The 23,274-nt window shown below is 41.6% G+C and overlaps 2 protein-coding genes across 3 annotated transcripts in view; both read left to right on the forward strand.

Moving 5' to 3' along the window:
• The first annotated feature begins 6,100 nt into the window (after positions 1-6,100).
• On the forward strand, positions 6,101-11,110 carry LOC129729327 (uncharacterized). Its single transcript, XM_055687836.1, has 2 exons — positions 6,101-10,483; positions 10,562-11,110. The coding sequence occupies exons 1-2, from the start codon at positions 6,101-6,103 to the stop codon at positions 11,108-11,110; spliced, it is 4,932 nt and encodes a 1,643-aa protein (XP_055543811.1).
• A 660-nt stretch (positions 11,111-11,770) lies between these two features.
• LOC129727952 (tyramine receptor 1) overlaps positions 11,771-23,274 on the forward strand; it is a 101,359-nt gene continuing 89,855 nt past the window's right edge. For both annotated transcript variants that reach the window (XM_055686266.1, XM_055686268.1), the window contains exon 1: positions 11,771-11,931. The gene's annotated coding sequence lies outside the window, so the exon portion shown is untranslated. The remainder of the gene's footprint in view (positions 11,932-23,274) is intronic.

Here is a 23,274-nt window from a genome sequence, read left to right on the forward strand (position 1 = left end):
CATGTTGCAACTTGGCAGCTGGTAGACGACGAAATTCTGTTAATACTGATTGATTGAATCGACTTCATATTAGCTCTGCATATTCGAATTAACTGCCTTTGTGAATGCGTTCTAACAGGGCAGTTTGTTATTCAAAATCGGTTATGTTGTTCGCAGCCTTTGTGCTGTCCCAACAGGGAGGGTATTAACTAAATAAACTACAACAGAATTTGATTGCTAGGAACCCGCGAAGAATGTTTGCTTGTGTTGATGCTAGGAAATTTTCACCCTTCAATTACTTGTTTATTTGCCATGAAAAAAGGCATTTTGCTGTTCAAAATCGGTTGCTGATCGCAACCTTTGTGCTGCCCCAACAGTGGTGGATTTAAGATACACGGACAACATGCACTGTGGAAGCTATTTCACCTTTTGTAAATTAGACGGCCGCGACAGGTGTAACTGCTAGAATCCGCACAGAATGCTTACTTACGTTGTCAAAAATTATTAACTTTCAATGACTTGTTTATTTGCCTTGAAAAAAAGGCATTTTGCTGTTCAAAATTGGATTTGGTGATGACGATCTTTATGCTGCCCCAACAGTCGGGGAATAATGGCAGTCTGGCGACACACGCTGAGAAGAACCGCGCTGCTCCTGAGACGTGGTGACCAACCACAGGGCTAGTGCTGCTGCTAAGGAAGGACGACTGCTGTCGACAACTTGTCGCTGTCCAGAACTATTATGAGCGGCTTCGGCTGAAACAGGCTCTTATATAGGCCAAATAGCATTTTTTCAATTGCAAGGTATATGATTCTGTCGACCGTGCTTGGGAAGCAATCATATAACGACCAATCAGAGGACGTAATTTTTGTTCAAACAAGGCTTGACAATTATCAATAGTACAATAGTTCGCGCAATCAATCAACAATTTTCTACATTTGGGTGGATGCGTGTATAATTTTCCAAACAATTGCTGCAAAAATGAAGGAAATCGGTTGAAAACAAACCGATTTATAAGCATTTAAAAAGGGACATATTTCGTCCCCTCTTCGTTAATAGTTTTCTATTTACATCCCTATGTGGTAGGCTAAAGAGAAACGTAGTTCTACGTCAAAATATATTCCATATTCTCCAGCAGCATAGCTTTATGACAACATATCAATTTAACGTTAACGCATCGGTTCCCAAATTCTTTCAAAATCAATTTACGTTAGAAACCGCCCCACAGGCGGCTTGTCAAATTCGCCATTGATACCACAAAATAAGCGAGAAAAAATTTCCTCCGAGGAAAGCTCCCGACAGGGGTAAAGAGGAAACGCACCCTGATTGTTTTACACCTAAGCAACCGACATCATCGCAGTAGGCTACCTAAAGGAGCAAAACAGCCATGCACACCCACTTGTTGATCTCGTGTGTCTTGAAACGCGAACATCAGATGAAGCAAAAATGAAAAAAAAACCTCACGCCAAGCCTAACATTCTTGGTGGCTGTTTACTCATCAGATCAAAAGTTACTCGGTTGACGGCAGTTACGTACCGGATAAAAATGGTCTAACGTAAACTTTGCTTTGCGTCGTCTCGATATCCCAGAGGCAGGATATTGCATACTTGGAATACAAAACACTCGGAATGCTTCTAAGTTTGCCATATAGCAGAAAGTTGGAATTTCATCATTGGTGATAAAATAGAGTATGTTATTGTTGTATCTAAAGAGCGAAAAAATTCTGCAACAAAAAAAAAGTGTTTCATTGTTTCCCTGCAGGAAATGGTTGCGAGTCAGTAAGAATTAGGCCACTACATATACAAATAGTTTCAACATTATTCACTTGCCTACCCCTCCCCTTCCACCATCGGTTGTCAACCTTAATAGTGCTTAATGACATTTCAAAGCAAGGCAAAAAGGTACACCTTGTCACCTTCTCCCAGTTTGTAGCTAGCTAATAGCTCGCTAAGCTTCTTTGCGGATCGGGAGTCTACATACCTGCATATAGGCAAAGAGCGACCGGAGATTTCATATTTAATATTCATAGCGACAAGAGCAGTTTCTCCCCAATATGTTGAGATCAATATACTACCACAGAGAACTGCCATCACCTTCGCATACCGCCGGAAGTTGGGTTGCCACACAACCATCGTAGTTGCTATTCCCACCACGTTCCACACTGCCACGTATCGGTACGTCCGTACGGAGTCAGTACCAGCCTGTACAGCGCTGTGATCTCTGTTTTCCTTCTCTCGCTGTCGCCGGTTCCAATAATGTAATGTCAATGCTTGCCTTTGGTTTGTCGATTGGCGGCAACGGTAAACGAAGGAAATAAGCTTGCCGAACTATTCGGTGGTAGGTATTTGCCGTTTCGTTGGAAAGTTTTTTTTTTAACTCAACAGGGGAATTTGTAAATTTGAAACGACAAAAAATTATCCATGCTTAAATTTGAATTATCGTACTTGTTACTTTGTTGATGTTGGCCCTCACTCTGTTGGGGATTAGTTTCAGCAGTGACAGTTCGGGGTGTTACGGTGAGAACAGTTCGAAACGAAGCAAAAGTAAAACTTTTACATTTGACACATCATTCTGAAAGTTATACACATATATCGATGCAGCCCTAGCCTTTATATAAATTTGCAAAATTCGGTACAAACTGCTCGTTGATAACAATGCGACTCCATCAGATAAAGCTTTATGGAAGCGATTTACATTTTGTGCTAATGGAGTGGCCAATCTAAGTTTTATTTTATTTACCAGTCATGCATAGTCAACGGTTAACTTTAAGAGAATATTTTCTACTAACGCTGCATTAATTTCCAACATGAAAAACGAAGGCGTGGCACGCATTCGATGCCACTTCTTATATTTCCGGACCAATTCACCAAACATGTTCATTGCCGTACGCTTTTGTACCTCTAAATGAGAAAGTTCTTTCCTCGTTTCATATGAATGAACGGTGGTGGGTTTATACCACCTAAGAACACAATTAGGAATTTGCCGAAATTGCCGGCTAAAAGTTATAAAGGACTGGCTGTGACTGAGCAGTCCAAGCAACCATTTGTTCGGTTCGGGGCAAACTGTGTGTGTGGCTGACATATAATAATCATCTATGCCAGAAAGCTTGCGTAGGAAACGAACAGTCGCAGCATGCTGTGAATTATTTATCGCCTCTCGGTAAACGTAAACAGACCATTGAAACCTGTCATTTGCTGTCATATAAAACCATTGTAGCCGAAAGAGGGATTACACGATATAGCAATAAACATGACGTAAGAATTTACTTGAGTATTTTACGCTTAAAATCTTTGCTAACAAATATGCCTTTTTTGGGGAAAAATTGCAGGTATTGTGTGTGTCATAATGTTTCGGAAACGGAAAGAAAACCTAGGTTCCCGTCACAGGAAGGAGAAAAGGGCGTTACCAGTTTTTCTCTTAGAAAGACATAGCGTTGACTATTCAAAAAATTTCTAAGCTGAACTCAATGTTACAAGTATGGATGAAGTATTCGGTACAGTTAAGCCATGTTTGCACGTGCGCATGCCTGTGTAAAAGTTATGCTCACCGGTTTTTCTTCTTTTTTGTTCAGAGGACTAAACCTAATAATTAAAACTTCACGATCACGAGGTATTTTTTTCGAGAAGACGAAACTTTTGAGCTCTACTTCTGAGCGAAACTCGAAGGTCCAATTTTGCTTATATATATTTAATTGGCTCCAAGACGAACGTATTCCCAGAATAAAGTACCAGAAGGTCCAGAAAGTCGATTTTTTTATTTGGCGCGGAGGCTTTTTTCGAGATGACGAAACTTTTGTGCACTACTTCTAAGCGAAAATCGGAAAGTCGATTTTCATTGCCATCCTAATATTTATGCGTATGAAGACAGATGCGGATATTTACGCGTACTCGGGTGTGTTACATTTATCAATCAACTGTGCCAGTAACGTTGCGTAAAAAAAACTCAGCATACTGTGAATTATTCATTGGCTTCATGCGAAACGTAAACAGACCATTCATGTCTGTCATTTGCTGTCATATGACACCAAAGAAGCAGAGAGAAGATTACAAGATATGGCAGAAAATGTGAATTCTCTTGAGCGATTTCCGCGTAAATTTTTTGTTATTCCTTCATGTATACCTACCCATTAGCTGTCCTAGTTATCACAAACGGAATGCATATTATGTTTCTGTTTTCCAGCGTTCTCAGGGATTTATGGTGAGCTAGAGGCTGCCAAAAGTTAGCTGTCACGAACATTTTTTACACAGTGAAAGTAATACTTATTTCACGTCAAACCCATACAAAAAATACCCAATGGCAAAAAGTTAAAGCCATTTGACAATAATTCAATTTGATTCTGTACACCTTTTACTTGATCAATAATTAAAAAAAAAAAAAACAATTAAGCCTTTCCCAGTTTACTCCTAAGATTGAATTTTTAAATCATTGATTTAGGCAATCGAATAGATTTGTTTTTACAATTGCACTGGTTTTGAGCCAGGATGGTGGCTTGAAGTTAAAAAGAACAAATGTAAATAAAATCGCTAAGCCGGGTTCGAGAGCCAGAATTGTTACAGAAAGGAAATATAAAGAAAGATTATTTTCTTACTTGCCGGTACACTAGTCCTGAAAAAATAATCCTATCCAGAGCCTTATAACCAACCCTTTCAGTGGGCACCCGATTAGGAGCAGGTATAGAATTTTAACTCACAGAAGCATGAGGAAATATTATAACAAAAACAAAACAGAAAGGCAAATCTTCTCCTTTTCATCCGTTTCATTCAAGTGTGGCCAAATGGCGTTTGGCGTCTTATCATGGAAGCAAGTTAAAGATTGGTTCAAAATTGGCCGATGCATCTACAGGCGAATTGAGTGAATATTGAAATTTATGAAAGAGAAATATTTCGTTTAAAAAATGTTAATATTTGCAAAAGCCTACTGTTAGGTATATAGATCAGCTCAATCTGAGCGCCCCCCGTGCAGCATAAATTCTCATGGTTTTTATTGATTCTCTCTTTGCTCACTGCACGGGGGAACTAGTAGTTGTGATAAGGCATATCAGTACAGATTTCGTTTTCTGATCTACTCTCATCTTCCCGCTTACGATCAGTAGCGATAAAATTAGTCGATCGGTCGGTCACCGTATTGTTTTTTCTCCGCCGTAATAAAGGGCTGTTGTCCACTCTAATAAAATTTGCTTTTTGATACCGACCGCGTGTGCACTTTATTCCCACTGGATTGCAGTGGAAGAAATCAAACAGCCAGAGGAACATACTAAGGTATTCAAAGTGTCGAGTCAAGGGTCCGAACATTGGTGCCGTGACCAGGATTGTTGGCCACGGGTGTGTGAAATTTTACTTGGATACCGCTTTCACATTTAGCGCGGATAGATTTTCGCCATCTTTATCGCGCGCGCGTTGGTTGTCGCCATCGTTAATTTGCTGCACTGCTATTTTTGCTATTGCTATTTTTACGATTTTTGATTGCGACTTATACGGACGGTATAAATCATTCTGCGGAACCAAAACGGTAAAAGTACCAATGTTTTCAATAAATCGTTGTTCGTTACCGGGGAAGCGTATTATACATACGGTTACAATACAAGGCCTGTTTAGCCAGGCTCACACGGTGAGTAGGCTGGAGTTTCTTTTATTTTTCAACGGATAAATTGCAACCGACCTCTCTCGTTTCCCGGTGGACTTTGCTTCGCTTGGAGAACTGACGTTCCTGCATACGGCCTATCCAAATTCGTTTTGGCCAGGACGATCACAATACGTGTAGGTGGAACGGACCGACTGATGATCACTGGGGTGACGGATTCGAGCAAGAATTTCGTGCGACAGTGGAACCTAGACGGTGGTTTCACAATATATTATGTATACTCGTTTCCGGAGGCGCGTACTTTTCTACAACCATTTCGACTTTTGGGCTGTCTTTCGATCAAGCTGAATGCAGCTTTCCGGTGATGTTCACAACCTTATCGGAAAAATTGGAGATTGTTCCTGTGGGCAGTTTTAATAAATACAAGGCCTATTCATTTAGGCTCTCAGGTGAGCCTCTCTCCAATTAACTATCAGTTGACTTTGTGGTGCTGTGCGTGCTTCGAATTTCTTTCTACAGTTTTCGTCGACGGATGCTGGCAAGATGACGAAGAAGCTTAAGCCGAAGCTGCATGTGCGCGACAACATTGTCGATTTTCTTTTACGAACGGAACGGTTCCTGAAGCAATACGACCCGGCCAATCACGCTCTCCAGGTCCAATCCAGAATCGACAAGCTCGACGAAAAATGGGACGAATTCGAAGAGGCTCAAACGCAAATAGAGGAGATGGAGGAACATGTAGAAAAGGTGAATGAACACAAGCACACTCGGGCCCAGTTTGAGCAGTTGTACTTCAAGGTAAGGGCAGAGTTGAAAGCGAAATTGCCATCCACCACTCCCATTACTCCCCCCACCCCCTCTGGAACCTCACGCACAGAGGCATGTGGCAATATTCAATTACCCAAAATAAATCTGCCAGAATTCAATGGGGAATTCGACAAATGGTTGCCATTTTATGACACATTTAAATCGCTGATCCATGGCAATCCGGATCTGAGCGCGATACAACGTTTTCATTATTTACGAGCGTCTCTAAAGGGTGAGGCGTTAAAGGTCGTTGATGCATTCCCAATGAGCGAAGCGAGCTATGGGGTTGCCTGGTTCGCGTTGACCAAACGTTATTCGAATGTGTACTTGCAGAAAAAGCGACACGTAAACGCTTTGCTACAGTACCCGAAGTTGAAAAAGATGACTGCGAGTGGAATCCATGACGTCATCGATTGCTTCGATCGACATCTGGAAATTTTGGATTTATTAGGAGAAGCAACAACGGGTTGGGGAGCGATACTGACGCAGCTATTAGTATCGAGGCTGGACGATGCCACGCAGAAGGAATGGGAGGAGTTTGCCGTGAAAAGGGAAGAGCCTGCCTATCTACACGTGAAGGAGTTCTTAGAAGGTCAAACCCGGATTCTGGATGCGATTGCAGTAGACCAGTCCTCCGAAAACCAGCGTGCCCCACCACTCTCTTTGTCCACTCCGTTTAAGAAACCAGCACCGAAGTTGTCAGTCCACGCAGCGTCGGAAGGCTACTCGCCAAAATGTGTCTCTTGCAGCGGTCCTCATTACTTAAGTAATTGTCCACAGTTCGTGAAGATGCCTTTGGATAAGCGGTTCCAGGTCGTCAATTCGAAAAAACTATGTAGCAACTGTCTCCGACGTGATCACTACAATCGAGACTGCAATTCCAAGTACCGTTGCTGTACGTGTAGCAAGAAGCATCACACTCTACTTCATCCTGGGCCATCAGCATCCGGTTCTGGTTCTGCGGCTGATGCTCAGGTCTCTGATCAATCTCAATCAGGTAGTTCTGTTTCCTCCACGACTACGACAGCTACAGTGGAAATTCCTCGGCAGTCTCTTCAAAGCTCGGTGGCTACAATCTACGCGGCCAATATTTCAGCAGATTCGAGGGAGGCGCACATATTTTTGTCGACGGTTTTGGTATCGGTGAAGGATCGCAATGGGCGGTTGCATACAGCGAGAGCGCTACTGGACAGCGGATCGCAAGCAAATCTTATCTCGGAGAGGCTGTGCCAGCTTCTGGAGCTACCTAGAAACGGAGTCAATATCCCAATTTCTGGTGTCGACAGTGCGCGGGTTCAAATAAACGGTTCTGTGTCTGCCACGATCGGTTCTCGAATTTCGGATTATTCGGTACCGATGGACTTCCTGGTCATCAAGAAGGTTACGGAGGACCAACCGTCAACAACAATTCCAATCGGTAATTGGAATCTTCCATCTGACATGGCGTTGGCGGATCCTGGTTTTAACAAGCGAGCATCGATCGATCTTCTCCTGGATTTGGAGTACTTCTACGAGTTCTTGCTCTTGAATAGTGGTCGAGTGCAAATTCAGCGCATCGGCGAAGGACTTCCACTCTTTGTTAACACCGTTTTCGGGTGGATTGCAGCCGGCAAGGCCGACTTGGGAAGCATGAACCCTGTTCCGTGTTGCCACGCGACGATCAACACAAGCACCTTGGAAGAGAAAATCGAGCGGTTTTGGACGATTGAAGAGCTACAAGATGTGCCGAAGCTGACACAGGAAGAGCAAGACTGCGAGGAGCATTTTCAAAATACTTTCTCCCGTGATTCGACTGGGCGATATGTGGTGCGTCTGCCAAAGCGATTGGGTTTCGAGCAAATGATCGGCGAATCGAAGGACATGGCCTTGCGGAGACTACTGCAGCTTGAACGGCGATTCGAGAAGGACTCGAAGCTTCGGAAGCGATACAACGAAGCAATACAAGCGTACTTGGATCAAAATCATATGTCAATCGTTCCAGAGAAGGAATTGAAGCGCGTTAAACGGATTGCCTGCTATCTGCCTCATCATCCGGTCTTCAAGGAATCAAGCTCGACGACGAAGATTCGACCGGTATTCGACGGTTCAGCCAAGATGACATCAAACCGCTCACTGAGTGATGCCCTCATGACGGGTCCGGTGATCCAAGACTCACTCTTCGATCTGCTTCTTCGGTTCCGCAAGCATTTGGTGGCTCTAGTTGCTGACATTGAGAAGATGTACCTGCAGGTGATAATACACCCCGATGACACCCCTTTGCTCCGGATCTTGTGGAGGTTCTCACCAACGGAACCAATTTCGACGTATGAGATGTCCAGGGTCACTTTCGGGTTAGCGCCATCGTCGTTCCTCGCCACACGGTGTTTACAGCAACTGGCGCATGATGAAGGTGATCAATTTCCAAGAGCGAAGACGGCGCTAGTTTTCGATTTTTACGTCGACGATTATATCGGTGGGGCGGAATCGGAAGAAGAGGCTATCTTGCTGCGGCAAGAATTGGTACAGCTGTTGTCAAAAGGTGGCTTCAGACTGCACAAATGGGTATCGAACTCGAAAGCAGTATTGTCAGAATTAGCTTCCGATGAATTGGGAACATCGTCTACTTTGAGTTTCGACCAGGAGCGTGTGAAAACGCTAGATATTAGCTGGCAGCCAGGGCCAGATCTGCTAAGCATCGATGTATCGGGTCTCACTGTAAGTGGACAGTGGACTAGGCGCAAGGTGTACTCCGTCATTGCTCAATTATTCGATCCTACCGGGCTCACAGCTCCTGTTATTGCCTGGGCTAAGATTCGAATGCAACTACTCTGGGTGGCTACTCAGGGTTGGGATGATCCGCTATCACCGGATTTGGAGAAGCAGTGGGCAGATTTCTACCAAAAACTTCCGTCACTCGCCAACGTCAAGGTGGATCGACACGCATTCACTGATCATCCAGTACTGACAGAGTTCCATGTGTTCTCCGACGCATCCGAGGCAGCCTACGGAGCATGCATCTATGGCCGTTCGATTAGCATGTCCGGGCAGATTAAGGTCGAATTACTAGCAGCGAAATCTCGTCCTGCAAACCTGAAGAAGGCCACACTCGCGAGGTTAGAGCTATGCGGTGCCCAGATTGCTGCCAAACTATATCGTGCGACCGTGCACGCACTCAAGATGGAGGAGATCGAGGCTCGTTTCTGGTCAGATTCGACTATCGTACTATCGTGGCTGAAGCTGCCACCATACGTCTGGCCTACTTTCGTTGTTAACCGGGTCTCACACATCCAGGAGATTACGAAGAGACACCAGTGGAATCACGTGAAAGGGACAGAGAATCCAGCCGATCTCGTGTCGCGAGGAGTTATGCCAAAGGACCTAGCAGAGCTACCACACTGGTTTCATGGTCCACACTGGTTATCGCTTCTTGATCAACATTGGAATACCCGGGAACATTTGGAATACGAGCAGCCTACGGAAGAATTGCTGGAGAAGAAGAAGAACGTGCTCGTGGTAACGGAGCACGCTCAACTGCATCCACTGTTGGATCGATATTCGTGTTACTGGAGGATGTTGCGGATTACGGCATACTGCGTGAGATTCGTACGAAGTTGTCAACATCGCAGATCGCTCCTCGCAACCCCGATGCTTAACGTCAAGGACCTACAAGAGGCTAAGTATGCATTGGTGCGAGGTATTCAACGGGAGTCATTCGCTGTGGAGATAAAGGCGCTTGTTAATCATCGTGCTGTTCCTGCTAGTTCGTCGATGAAATTACTCAACCCGTTCCTAGACCAGCACGGCATACTTCGAGTTGGTGGCCGGCTCAATCTCGCCGAAGAATCGTACGCTGTTCGACACCCCATGATTATCCCTGGGAATCACTCTTTTTCGCGACAAGTGGCAGTCGCATATCACGAAATCTCGCTTCATTCTGGTCCTCGTATGACGCTCGCTCAAATCCGGCAAGAATTCTGGCCCATAAACGGCAAGGCATTGGCAACCTACACGTTCCGACATTGTATTCGCTGTTTTCGAGCTAAACCTGTCCCTGTCTCGCAACCTCCTGGCCAATACCCAAAATCCCGTACAACTCCCTCTCGAGCTTTCACTGTCACTGGTGTGGATTACTGCGGTCCGGTCTTTTTGAAGCCCGTTCACCGAAAGGCTGCAGCTTAGAAGGCATACATCGCCGTTTTCGTGTGTTTTGGCACTAAGGCGGTCCACCTCGAACTGGTAGGGGACCTCACTACCGCTGCTTTCCTGTCTGCTTTGCGACGCTTCGTGTCTCGTCGAGGTTTACCTGCTGAGATTCATTCGGACAATGGTCTCAACTTCCAAGGCGCCAGCAACCATCTTCGAGAGCTCTACGATCTACTACGTGACCCAGTCGCGACGGCAAAAAACGCTACTGAAGCTACCCAGCGTGGCATCAGCTGGAAGTTTATCCCGCCACGAGCACCCAATTTCGGCGGCCTCTGGGAGGCGGCCGTAAAATCCGCAAAAACATCACTCATCCGAGTCCTGGGTCAACGACAGCTCTCTTTCGAAGACATGACGACGGTCCTCACTCAGATCGAAGCGGGTATGAACTCGCGCCCTCTCACCCCACTGTCAGAAGATCCGGGTGAATTAGACGTGCTTACTCCTGGTCATTTTCTGACGGGCACATCCCTGCTGGCAATTCCCGACCCGGACTACACGGATGTCCCCACAAATCGGCTGCAACACTACCAGCAACTACAGCAGCTGGTTCAGCATCATTAGAAACGGTGGAAGCGGGAGTACATCTCGCAGCTCCATAACCAGAACCAACGATTTCTTCGTGCCACACCGCTCAAAGTGGGCCAAATGGTGTTGAGGACCACGGAAGATACGGAAGCGCAGCTATCGAATGGCCGCTAGCTCGCATCATCGAAATCTACCCTGGCCCCGACGGCGTAGTGAGGGTAGTGAAGGTACGAACGCCGACTGGAGCAGTCTACAAGCGGCAGGCTGCGCGTGTCTGTTTGCTACCACTCGAGAAAGTGAAACCACGCAGTCGACGATCTCCGCCGACCCTCAACCTCCGAATCCAACCCCGAAGGACGACCTGTAACTTCGAAGAGCAACTGAAAGTTATTTATAAGTTAGATTAAGTTTTTTTCGCATTGGTAAACCTAAATAGAATTTAGGTGGCCGGCATGTTAGGTATATAGATCAGCTCAATCTGAGCGCCCCCCGTGCAGCATAAATTCTCATGGTTTTTATTGATTCTCTCTCTGCTCACTGCACGGGGGAACTAGTAGTTGTGATAAGGCATATCAGTACAGATTTCGTTTTCTGATCTACTCTCATCTTCCCGCTTACGATCAGTAGCAATAAAATTATTCGATCGGTCGGTCACCGTATTGTTTTTTCTCCGCCGTAATAAAGGGCTGTTGTCCACTCTAATAAAATTTGCTTTTTGATACCGACCGCGTGTGCACTTTATTCCCACTGGATTGCAGTGGAAGAAATCAAACAGCCAGAGGAACATACTAAGGTATTCAAAGTGTCGGGTCAAGGGTCCGAACACCTACAAAAAATCCAATTGACAAGCGAATTTTGTAAGTTTTCACGTATACATGCGAACTAATTTTATGTGATTATCTCCAGCAAGGTTTGTGCGCTTTTCTTACTCAGTAGACACTAGGTCGTTCCCAGTTTAGCACCACCAGTTGCATTTCTCTCCTGAGATGCATCTATAACTTCCACTTTGAACCGTTGCAAACATTGTTCGCAATTGGAGCAACTTTACACGAGTGCCAGGGCTTCTATGGTTGTCTTTTGGTTTTGCACAGATAGTTGTCAACGTTCGAGCGGCACTTTGTGGCGTCCATCATAACGGTTGAATATTTTGCGGAAAGTTTGTTTGGCCGAACATTTTCCTGAATTGATTTCAATCATACTTGTAAGTTTAGTTTTGTGGGAAAAAATGTTAAAGCAAAAATGTTGAAAGCATTGGAATGTTCAATGAAGCATTCTATGTTGCATTCTTTGACTATTGGATGGGTCCTTGGCTAGGAAAAAGAAATACTTAAGTACTTAAAACGGAAGTAGGTATGTTTTAACGTTTACTTTGATATCGTTGAAGGAAGTAGCTGTTATCATTCCCATGAAGCTCTTTTACATTTGCGTCAGTACTAAAATAAACATTGTGTTATTTGCGTTGAAAAAAAAAAAACATGTAAGTGTTAATGATTTTCGCGAAACCCTAAGCTATGAGCAAACAGAGATAAACAGTGCATTTTCAGGTATTATTTATCTCTTACCATATAGTTATCATAGAACTCTCCCTGTGGATTGCTTTGGCTTGAAAGAACACTCCAAATTCAGTAGATACCCAAGCGCACGCAAGAGATAGTAAAATTTCATGCACAGATTCACGGTCGCATCCTTCACTACTAATGCTCCAATACAAACGCGTTTAAAAGACTTTGGAGAAAACCATGATATGTTTGTCTGTTGGATCCCTTTTTTTGGAAATATTTTATTCGCCATCACAATCAACAATGATGAAAACTCAAGCAGTAAATACCGTTCGTCTTGTCAATAAATGCTGTTTGTTGTCTTCTGTTTGTGGAGCAAACAAGAGCTGAAGAAGTAAAATGGAAAAAAAGATATCGCCCGTTTTACAAATCCAATCAACTGATGTTTGTGCGATACAAATACAATGATGATACTGCTAGGGAAGAATCATTTTTAATGTGAAAGTAAACGGACGAATTGCATTGCTTCACTGTCGGTCCGAGTGGATATCAAGCGTGGGACGGAACAGGAACGGTCGATCGACAGCGGACAATTTGTTCGTTGCTTGCAGATTGGAATCCAATGTGCCCTTATCGGTAGTACCAACCCCACCAATCGGTTTGTCATTTTGTGAATTCTTCCTTCATTTGCATTTATATAGTTCCGATGTTACTGTTATGAAATTGACAGCAGGTTCCCCGTAGAGTTTTTTCTGTAAGCTTTTCTCTCTTTCTCCCTCAACAAAATTGGCAGCTTTATCGCATTGAACTGTTTTGTTGTGTCATGCATTGGTTCAGACAGCACAATTATTTCAGAGCAGATTCTAAACTAGATAAATAATGATGCATATTGTTATTCTGTTCTGCTGTTGTGCTAATATCCATTTAGTATTAGTATTTGACATCTTCTTCATTCTTCTCCTGAAGTTTTCCTCTTGTCGAACCTGACATTTCTCAGTAGGCCTTATCTGTGGGCAATTCGTTGGAATCATTTCCGTTCCCACGGAATCGGTTTTATTTTCACGTTACCAGTCCTTTATGCGATGCGCATAGCAGCATTCTGGCAAAAAAGGTATCTGACATATACGCCCTCGAATCAATGGTAGCATATGTTTTTGAAACTATCCCTTCCGGTAGATTCCGGCGTGCATGCTCGAAAGAGTGAAACAAGAACATAAATCCATAACAGATTGTAAAATAATATTGAAAACCAATCCCTTTTCGCAGGTTTCCATACAAAAAAATGGCTTCCCCGAGTTTGAGACATCTGTTTCCTACTCTACAGTTTGAATGTGCACCTCTGGAAGCGTTTTGTAGTAGTGACGCAAGTTTCGTCTTCCATAATAATGGACATCGCCGTTTTGGTTAGAACTTTGTCAAGAGCGAGCTCAAGTTTCCCAGAAATATGCTTGAATTTTGTTGCGCTTAAGACATATAGTTTTTTTATTGTAGGTACGTGCTTTGACTCGTTGGACCATTCCAATTTTTTTTTTTTATTCTCGCTTATTTTCCGTCGGTCTAGTTCCGCCACTGTTGTGGCCAATTACCGACGCCCAGGGAGGCGACTCCACACCCAAGACCCTAACTCACGACCCGTTTATTAACGGACCGGCGCCAACGGCTTTACTTCCTCATGCGATGGAAGGCGTGATCCCAAAGATTTTTCGCCTCAGAAAATCTCCCGGTGTCGGCTAGGATTGAATCTAGACCAGTTGGGTTGGTTGTGAGTGGATCACGCCACCTCACAACCATCGACACCTATGTCGGCGGTGGGATTCGAACCCAGGCGTCGAGCGTGGTTGGCGGAGACGTTACCAACCACACTAGGCCCCCGCTCCTGGACCATTCCAATTGATGTTCCCCATACTATCTTTCATTGAACCCTTTTTCTTTTAAACTGTTTACATATCTTTCTGTCCAGTGCGAATTAGACGGATCGACGTTTCGAACACGGCTTTGTAGAACTTTCGCACGGACACTAGCCTGTTACTACACTCCGGTACCAGTAGAGTATTTGATCATAATTAGTTTTTTTTTTCTTAACCCGTTCAGTGAAAGAAAAATATACGCACTCTTCCGTACACTTTAAGCATTCCTGCCACCCTGCCAAAATATGACATAGCTTTACGTCAAAATGAGAAGTTAAAAGATGCAATCGTTACACTGTCTTTCCCGCAAAATCCATTTTAGTTCAACCAGGCACTCCTGATAGAATAACGTCACAGAGCAAACGAAATTAAGTAATGGTAAGCGGATATGCTCTAGAGAGAGGTAAACAGTGAATCCTTCCATTAGTCAAAGGGCTTCAATATTAAAGTGCATTCTTGCAAGCTATTCTAGGCCATGAGAAGACGCAATTAATGCGTTTCTATACTGTTGAGCACACTGCACTTGAATCTACACTTTTTGCTTCGATGTTAGCCAAACATAGTTAAGTGTACGACGTAGGTATGTACTATGTATCATAGGAAATTGCATCCTTCCGAGTAATGCAGAACGCTGTTCTCGACTTCGCATTAAAAGCTGTTGGTCAGTTTACGATACTAAAGGGAAAAGTTCCATCTTTCGCACACGAAAACGAAAGGTGCGAGAATGCAACGTATGTAAAGTGAAACATAAGCAGAGCACGCCATGATCCGGTCATATCATACGAACTTTTGACTCCGATATATAAGATTTCTTTAAGGAAAAAAAACGAGTTAGCATACATGTATGGGTCGATCTGCTTGTGCTATTTTACGCAGCCTGTATACAAGAGAGCTCCCTAGAAAAGCATGGATCATGGCGAAGTGCGGTTACATCCGGATGAATTCATTTGTTGGAAAATTACATCCCTTAGGGAAGCAAACAGGCAGGCGTTTGTGCATGGAAAACTCTAGAACGGTTTTACTGTGACAAACACCGTTCCCAGGGAATTCGAGAACTGGATAGTGACCATTCAAATGATGATAAACACTTTTCTAGATAATTGCACTGCAAAAATTATGTAGCATGTCAAATTAGACAATATTTATTGAAAAGTGTAATATTAGTTTCAATAGTTTCAGTGTAATGTATTTTAATTAAGTTGGATTTCACAATGAGTATGAAGTCGGTCAAATGGTTTCTTGAGCACGAGAATCGGTAAAAACTATCTTGCTCATTGTATCTAAATAAAAAAGCGATAAACTTGTGAAACATGAAAAACGGTTTCCTAAGAGACGACATCTGCCAGCTTGCCAGTCTTCGGAACGAGTCTCGACTAAGTATCAATTGAAAGCCCTTCACACGACATTCATTGTTGCAATGGAAGCGAAAAAAACAAGTAATATGCTGCTTCTCATACGCTGGTTTCGAAATTCACGGAAGCACTGACAGTTCCGAGCTACTCTAAGTATGCTCTGTGTTGCTACGGAGGCTGACGACAGATGGAAAATATGTTTCACGCTTCCAGTCTACTTTACTCAGTAAATGAGGAATTCCACATTCGCAGCTCACTTCCACGCTTGCTGTGATTTCCTAGCCCATGAGCAACTATGACCAGTAAAACTTGCAATGTTTCACAAGCTGTCTGGCAGCTGTCCAAAAGAGGCAATTAATTTCTTATTTATTGCTATTTTTGTTGCCGTCTGCTTTTAACAGCTCCGACTAGAGGTAGAAGTTATTTCTGGCGATTTGTTCTGGCGGATTGTGACTCGTGAACAATTGGGGGCAGGACACTTTCCTCTTTGATGTATTTTCTTTTGGAGCCTAATAGAGCTCGAAAGTTCTAACAAGGATCAATTTATCGCAACATAATTATGTTTTAACCACTAAACCGGTGTAATCGGTACAGCGGCTTGTGGTTCCATTTAATTTTATAACAAAAAAATCGTTCATTGTAAGCTGCCACATCAAAAACTTCGTTAATCAGGATTGAATGACAGAGATCAATAATTAAATATAATATTTTGCTTACATTTTTCGACTGCTTCAAGGATTGGTTTTCTCAGAACATCACAATCACCGAAAGCGCAGATGTGCCGTTTGTTAGCTATTTCTACAACTTTGTATTGTTTGGCCTACTGCGGTTTACTGTTGAAGATTTTACACGTCAGTTTGGAAGCATGTTAACTTGTTATATGCTGTGTATATTATGTTAAGCTTAATTATAAGTTCGAATTGACAATTTTAGAATCTTCAAACATGTTCATAATCATTAAAAATTAAATTGAAAAATGATAGGTATTATAACCAATTCTTTCGTCCTAACAGTGAAAAAAACTTGACAAAGTACAAGGCACTGAGAACACTTGATATTTAAAATCACAAATCCGGTTCTTATTATTAATACAGATTTTTTTTTAAATTGAAAAATTGAAAAATTGAGAACTTACACGGATTTTATTACGCGCCTATTTATGCACGGTTTCTCGATATAACACGGTTTTTCTAAACACCCATGCAAAAAAAATTGTTTGTTTTGTTGATTCCTATTTTGCACGGACACGATTTTTTTACACGCTTTTTTTTGGACGGTTTCTCGAAATAACACGATATATAGAGCGTTGCGATGTGTAAGGCTGGTTAGACCGCATTACATACCTCAGCGGTAACAGATGTTGTGTTATCTTTTTAAAATGCTTTTTATCTTGTTGCCACTGAACGGTCTTTTTACACCAATTTCTTGAGGTATTATGCATAGTATTACCATTTACTTAGCGTAGTTATGTGATGTAATGGATTTCCACTCCGTATTTTCGGTAGTGAATCAAATAGAATCTCAGGAGTTATGAATAAGCTACGAAGCTATTTTTTGCATGATATCTTCATTTCAATGTACCATACTGCAAAAAATTAGTTTCGCAGGTCGTTCTTAACCCCTTAATCACTGCCGATACTTTAAAACAAATAAATGACGCTGTTTCATGTTTCATCCGCGGTTGCGAATAACCATTTTTTGTAATCCTCCGTCCAGTCTGTGTTTGAGTCATATGCACTAACCCTCATACTTTCTTTTTGGACGTTACATCCTTTTTATTGAAGTGTTGTGAACTTTCTATGCCAGTATCAGCTGGCTTTTCGAATTTGCTTTCGACTTAAACCCGGTTGCACACATGTCTTAGTTGCAGCAGCGTGGTTCTTTTCAGTGTATGTTGTGAGAGTGCCTTTGTTTCCCCACTGGCAGGGTAGTACAAAGGTTGTAATCTGCATATCAAAATCTGCGCGGCCGTCTAATTTTCCAAGTGTTGTCAGTCGCCTCATTCCTCCACTATCGGCACAGAACAAAGGTTGCGAATAGCAGAAACGATTCTGAACATCAGACTGCCCTTATCAAGGCAACTTAACAAGTAATTGCCATCGTGACGATTTGGGGTATTTCTTAGTTGAAATAGTTATGGAATTTTGATAGATATGGAATTTTTCATAACCACGTGAAGATTCCCGGTCACAACCATATATTCCGCTGTTCAGCACGCCACAAAACATACGAAGTATTGTATTATTTTCATACAGTAGACTCCCAGTGTTTGTTTCTTAATTCAAATATGCTATTATTGATTTAAAAAGAAAGAGTTTTTTATTTTGAGCAAGCAATAGAAGATTTTATGACTCAAACATTTTATAAAACACTCTAAACAATGCATTTGTTAATAGTGTGCGTAGTTCTACGTCAGTTATGCGCTCGTGTCGTAGATACAACCTCCCAATTTTTGCTTTAGTACTGGTCAACTATCTTTTAAAGACTACCTGACAGTTCAGAAAGTCTTTCATAAGACTACCTATTTTTGAGTTTAACATTTGTTTCGAGCTTTTTTGTGTCAGCGAAATGACGCGAAAAAAGAAACCGTGCATCACTACGAGGATAAAAAGAGAGCATTCTCTCTAGGACAATTCGAGTGTTTGCAGCGAAAATGTATTTGATAATTTGCCTAAACAAGAAGCCAGCGAAGTGAAAGTTCTTGCTAATGAATCTATTTAAAATATATATTCTTTGAAAAAAATAAAACGAGAAAGTTCCACCAATTGTGGTAACTCTTTCTTCGAATGTAATGTTTTCGAAAAAAAGTCTCAACATTTGTTTTTTATGTTAAAGTTACCTATCATAGCACCTACTCAAGTAGTTCTCATGCAGGTAAAGTGGGAGTTGTATAAGAAATTTTGCGGAAGTGAAAAACATATCGCTCAGAGCCGTATTTGCCAACAATATGGCAATGAATCTAAATTCTGTAACATGTATGTATGTATGTATGTATGACCTTCTAGATTCCACTGTCTGGCAGTGATAGGGTGAAAAAAGACAATGCTGTTGATTCTTGTTTCTGCATCTGTCTTGTTTTCGGAACCTAGAAGGTGTTAGGTCTACCGACCTTCCAAAGACCCTTTGCAGAATGACTGAGTACTTGCAGCGCATTCCGGAGTCAATTTCCATTCGGTAAGCCCCGCCTCAAAATAATATTAGAATCTATTAGATTTTATTATTATTCTCAGACTTTCAATTCATTTGACATATCAATATCAAAAAAATTGACCCGTATTTAATATATATATATAGTAACTGACGGCTTCGTAAGGTGATATGCATTGTGGGCAGGATTCAACTTGCCAAGCCTCAGAAACTCAATTTGTGTTAACTTACCTTGAACGTTGAAGTTTTTTTTTTTTTTTGCATGAATGAAACCACTCCATTAAAACTCAAACATTTTTTTTTTTTTTTTGACAAAATTTAAACTGCCACTTTCACACATCTAGATATTTTTCCCGGCCGAAGAAAACTTCCACGAAACACATCTTTGCCGCTAGCGATATTTGGTTACGATTTTCTCGTGAAATATCAGGGCTAGTAGCAAAATAATAGTGACTTTAGTGACTTTTTTCATTAAATATTGACCAATTAGAGACCGGATAGCGACCAAATAGTGACCAAAATTATACAAAAGAGGGTTTTGAAATTTATTGTTGAACCATAAATAAACCAAAAATTCTAACTAAAATCTGTATCATAATCATTCAAAATGCATCTAAAATATTATTCGCTTAAAGCTAAATATTAAATCTAGATGAGCATGAGCATGAGCATGATTGACCGCCCGCGGTTGCTACTCCTTTATTGCCAAATCAGCTGTAATTACACAAAGAACCAACAGATCATGTTTGGGACCAACATGCATCCTCAATGTGTAAAAACAGGTGACCTAAATCTTTATATTAGGCAATACCAGCGCCGGCCGCATTCGAATGCTGGTCAAAGAAGGAGTTTGTATAGGAATATGTTGACGTGATACTCGCTTCATGGAAGCCGAGAACACCTCTGCACTTCCACGAGAAATCACTGGGATGTTGGATAAAGGGGAAGGTATACAGCAGGGTTCGTTTTGGTAAACGATGCGCTAATGTCGGGTTCTTCAGAACATGTGCCGCGTCTACAAGTTTATTACATCCGCCACTATATAAAAGGCCGAAAAAGAAAATGACCCCAAATTGAGCTTAGAATGGCCGAAATCGCCTTCTAAAGGCCAGAAAGGCCAAAAAAGAAAATGATCCCAAATTGAGCTCAGAATGGCCAAAATCGCCTTCTAAAGGCCAGAAAAGGCCAAAAAAGAAAATGATCCCAAATTGAGCTCAGAATCGCCGAAATCGCCTTCTAAAGGCCAGAAAAGGCCGAGAAAGAAAATGATCCCAAATTGAGCTCAGAATGGCCAAAATCGCCTTCTAAAGGCCAGAAAAGGCCGAAAAAGAAAATGATCCAAAATTGAGCTCAGAATGGCCGAAATCGCCTTCCTAAGGCCAGAAAAGGCCGAAAAATAAAATGACCCCAAATTGAGCTTAGAATGGCCGAAATCGCCTTCTAAAGGCCAAAAAAGAAAATGATCCCAAATTGAGCTCAGAATGGCCAAAATCGCCTTCTAAAGGCCAGAAAAGGCCAAAAAAGAAAATGATCCCAAATTGAGCTCAGAATGGCCGAAATCGCCTTCTAAAGGCCAGAAAAGGCTGAAAAAGAAAATGATCCCAAATTGAGCCGAATTGGCCGAAATCGCCTTCTAAAGGCCAGAAAAGGCCAAAAAAGAAAATGATCCCAAATTGAGCTCAGAATGGCCAAAATTGCCTTCTAAAGGCCAGAAAAGGCCAAAAAAGAAAATGATCCCAAATTGAGCTTAGAATGGCCAAAATCGCCTTCTAAAGGCCAGAAAAGATCGAAAAAGAAAATGATCCCAAATGAGCTCAGAATGGCCGAAATTGCCTTCTAAAGGCCAGAAAAGGCCAAAAAAGAAAATGATCCCAGACTGAGCTTAGAATGGCCAAAATCGCCTTGTAAAGGCCAGAAAAGACCGAAAAAGAAAATGATCCCAAATTGAGTTCAGAATGGCCAAAATCGCCTTCTAAAGGTCAGAAAAGGCCGAAAAAGAAAGTGATCCCAAATTGAGCTCAGAATGGCCGAAATCGCCTTCTAAAGGCCAGAAAAGGCCGAAAAAGAAAATGATCCCAAATTGAGCTTAGAATGGCCGAAATAGCCTTCTAAAGGCCAGAAAAGGCCAAAAAAGAAAGTGATCCCAAATTGAGCTCAGAATGGCCGAAATCGCCTTCTAAAGGCCAGAAAAGGCCGAAAAAGAAAATGATCCCAAATTGAGCTCAGAATGGCCGAAATCGCCTTCTAAAGGCCAGAAAAGGCCAAAAAAGAAAATGATCCAAAATTGAGCTCAGAAAAGGCCAAAAAAGAAAATGATCCAAAATTGAGCTCAGAATGGCCAAAATCGCCTTCTAAAGTCCAGAAAAGGCCAAAAAAGAAAATGAAATGAAGATTTTATAACTCAAACATTTTATAAAACACTCTAAACAATGCTTTTGTTAATAGTGTGCGTAGTTCTACGTCAGTTATGCGCTCGTGTCGTAGATACAACCTCCCAATTTTTGCTTTAGTACTGGTAGACTATGTTTTAAAGACTAGCTGAAAGTTCAGAAAGTCTTTCATAAGACTACCTATTTTTGAGTTTAACATTTGTTTCGAGCTTTTTTGTGTCAGCGAAATGACAGAGCGAAAAAAGAAACCGCGCATCACTACGAGGATAAAAAGAGAGCATTCTCTCTAGGACAATTCGAGTGTTTGCAGCGAAAATGTATTTGATAATTTGCCTAAACAAGAAGCCAGCGAAGTGAAAGTTATTGCTAATGAATCTATTTAAAATATATATTCTTTGAAAAAAAATAAAACGAGAAAGTTCCACCAATTGTGGTAACTCTTTCTTCGGATGTAATGTTTTCAAAAAAAAGTCTCAACATTTGTTTTTTATGTTAAAGTTACCTATCATAGCACCTACTCAAGTAATTCTCATGAAGGTAAAGTGGGAGTTGTATAAGAAATTTTGCGGAAGTGAAAAACATATCGCTCAGAGCCGTATTTGCCAACAATATGGCAATGAATCTAAATTCTGTAACATGGACCAAAAATGCCTTATTTGTGGAAACTTTTCTCACAAAAGGATATATGTCCTGTGAAATAAAGTAAAAATTTCCACTTAACCTTTTGTAGTAGCAATCATATGTCAAATTTTCAATTTCCCAATCAAAACAAACTTCTAAAATTTATTCACTTATGTTCGAGCGTCTTGATAGAAAAATTTCCAAACTTCAAAACATGTTTCTAATTCTTCAATTGTACCGCCCAATTTTTCTACTTATATCATATGCCAAGGTTGTAGGTAGTTCGAACATAATGCCGGCTAATGTAGGTAGTTCGAAAATGATCGTTATTATTGGTAAAAAAAGGGATAGCTGGCATTGCTGAGAATGTATTTTCTAATATCAACTACCTGGGACCCATTAAGGCGGGTAAACTTTCTTTTCTGCAACAGGCAATGTTCGATCTCATGAACGCCACGTAGCAGGCAAATCATATGTTGGAAGCAATTTAAATTGGAACAAATTTTACTATTAACATTGTGTTGAATCCAAAACTCAACAATGAGACAGAAATAGGCTTAAGTTAAGGTTAGAAATTACTGTCATTAGTTAAATCCACCGGGAAACAGCAACATTAACAAATTTGCCTTTTAGCACGGAAATGAGTAAGGTTCATCCATCCATTGTCTTTAAATTACTAAATTCGAAGCGACCCCTTCGAAATCGCAATTTTCAAAGCAAATGAGATATGCCAAATAATCACGGTTGGTAGAATTGTGTGTTTGTATTTCTATTATGTATACCTCCGCTACCCTTCGTTAGGTTTTATGTCAATGCTAGAGAAGAAATTTCATTTGCTCTATGTTTAAATCCAAAGAAAATCCCAAAAATAATTGCATTAAGTGTCAAACAGGTTCCTTCAATATGCGAACATAGAAATATCTGTCTTCCTACGGAGGCAATAGCCTACAAGTTTGCTCTATCAAATGAGAAGGTTGTGTAAACGAGGCACAAAATCAATTATTATCTATGTAGGCTCACATAGAAAATGTTCGGTATTTCCCACGGTAAATTGAAAAAAGATTTGAGGGATAAATGTTATAACTAAACTACAAAGATGACCACAATTTTCAGAAGAATCAGTTTCAATAGGCTGTTTTTCCTTCTTCCGAAAAGCATGGAACTAATTTATTTCAATTCATTCTTGTGTCATGCCAAAAACAACTTCGCCAGTAGTGAAAGACATTCACATTCCTTCGAATTACCTCTTCGCACACAAAAATAACACTAGTGATGACACTAAGC

The sequence above is a fragment of the Wyeomyia smithii genome, chromosome 3 (genome assembly GCF_029784165.1).
Source record: "Wyeomyia smithii strain HCP4-BCI-WySm-NY-G18 chromosome 3, ASM2978416v1, whole genome shotgun sequence".
Lineage (NCBI taxonomy): Eukaryota > Metazoa > Arthropoda > Insecta > Diptera > Culicidae > Wyeomyia > Wyeomyia smithii.

Coding starts and splice junctions, on each gene's coding strand:
- LOC129729327 (XM_055687836.1), top strand. CDS start 6,101: ATGACGAAGAAGCTTAAGCCGAAGCTGCATGTGCGCGACAACATTGTC. Junction 10,484..10,561: donor GTGTGGATTACTGCGGTCCG/GTCTTTTTGAAG, acceptor TTTGGCACTAAG/GCGGTCCACCTCGAACTGGT.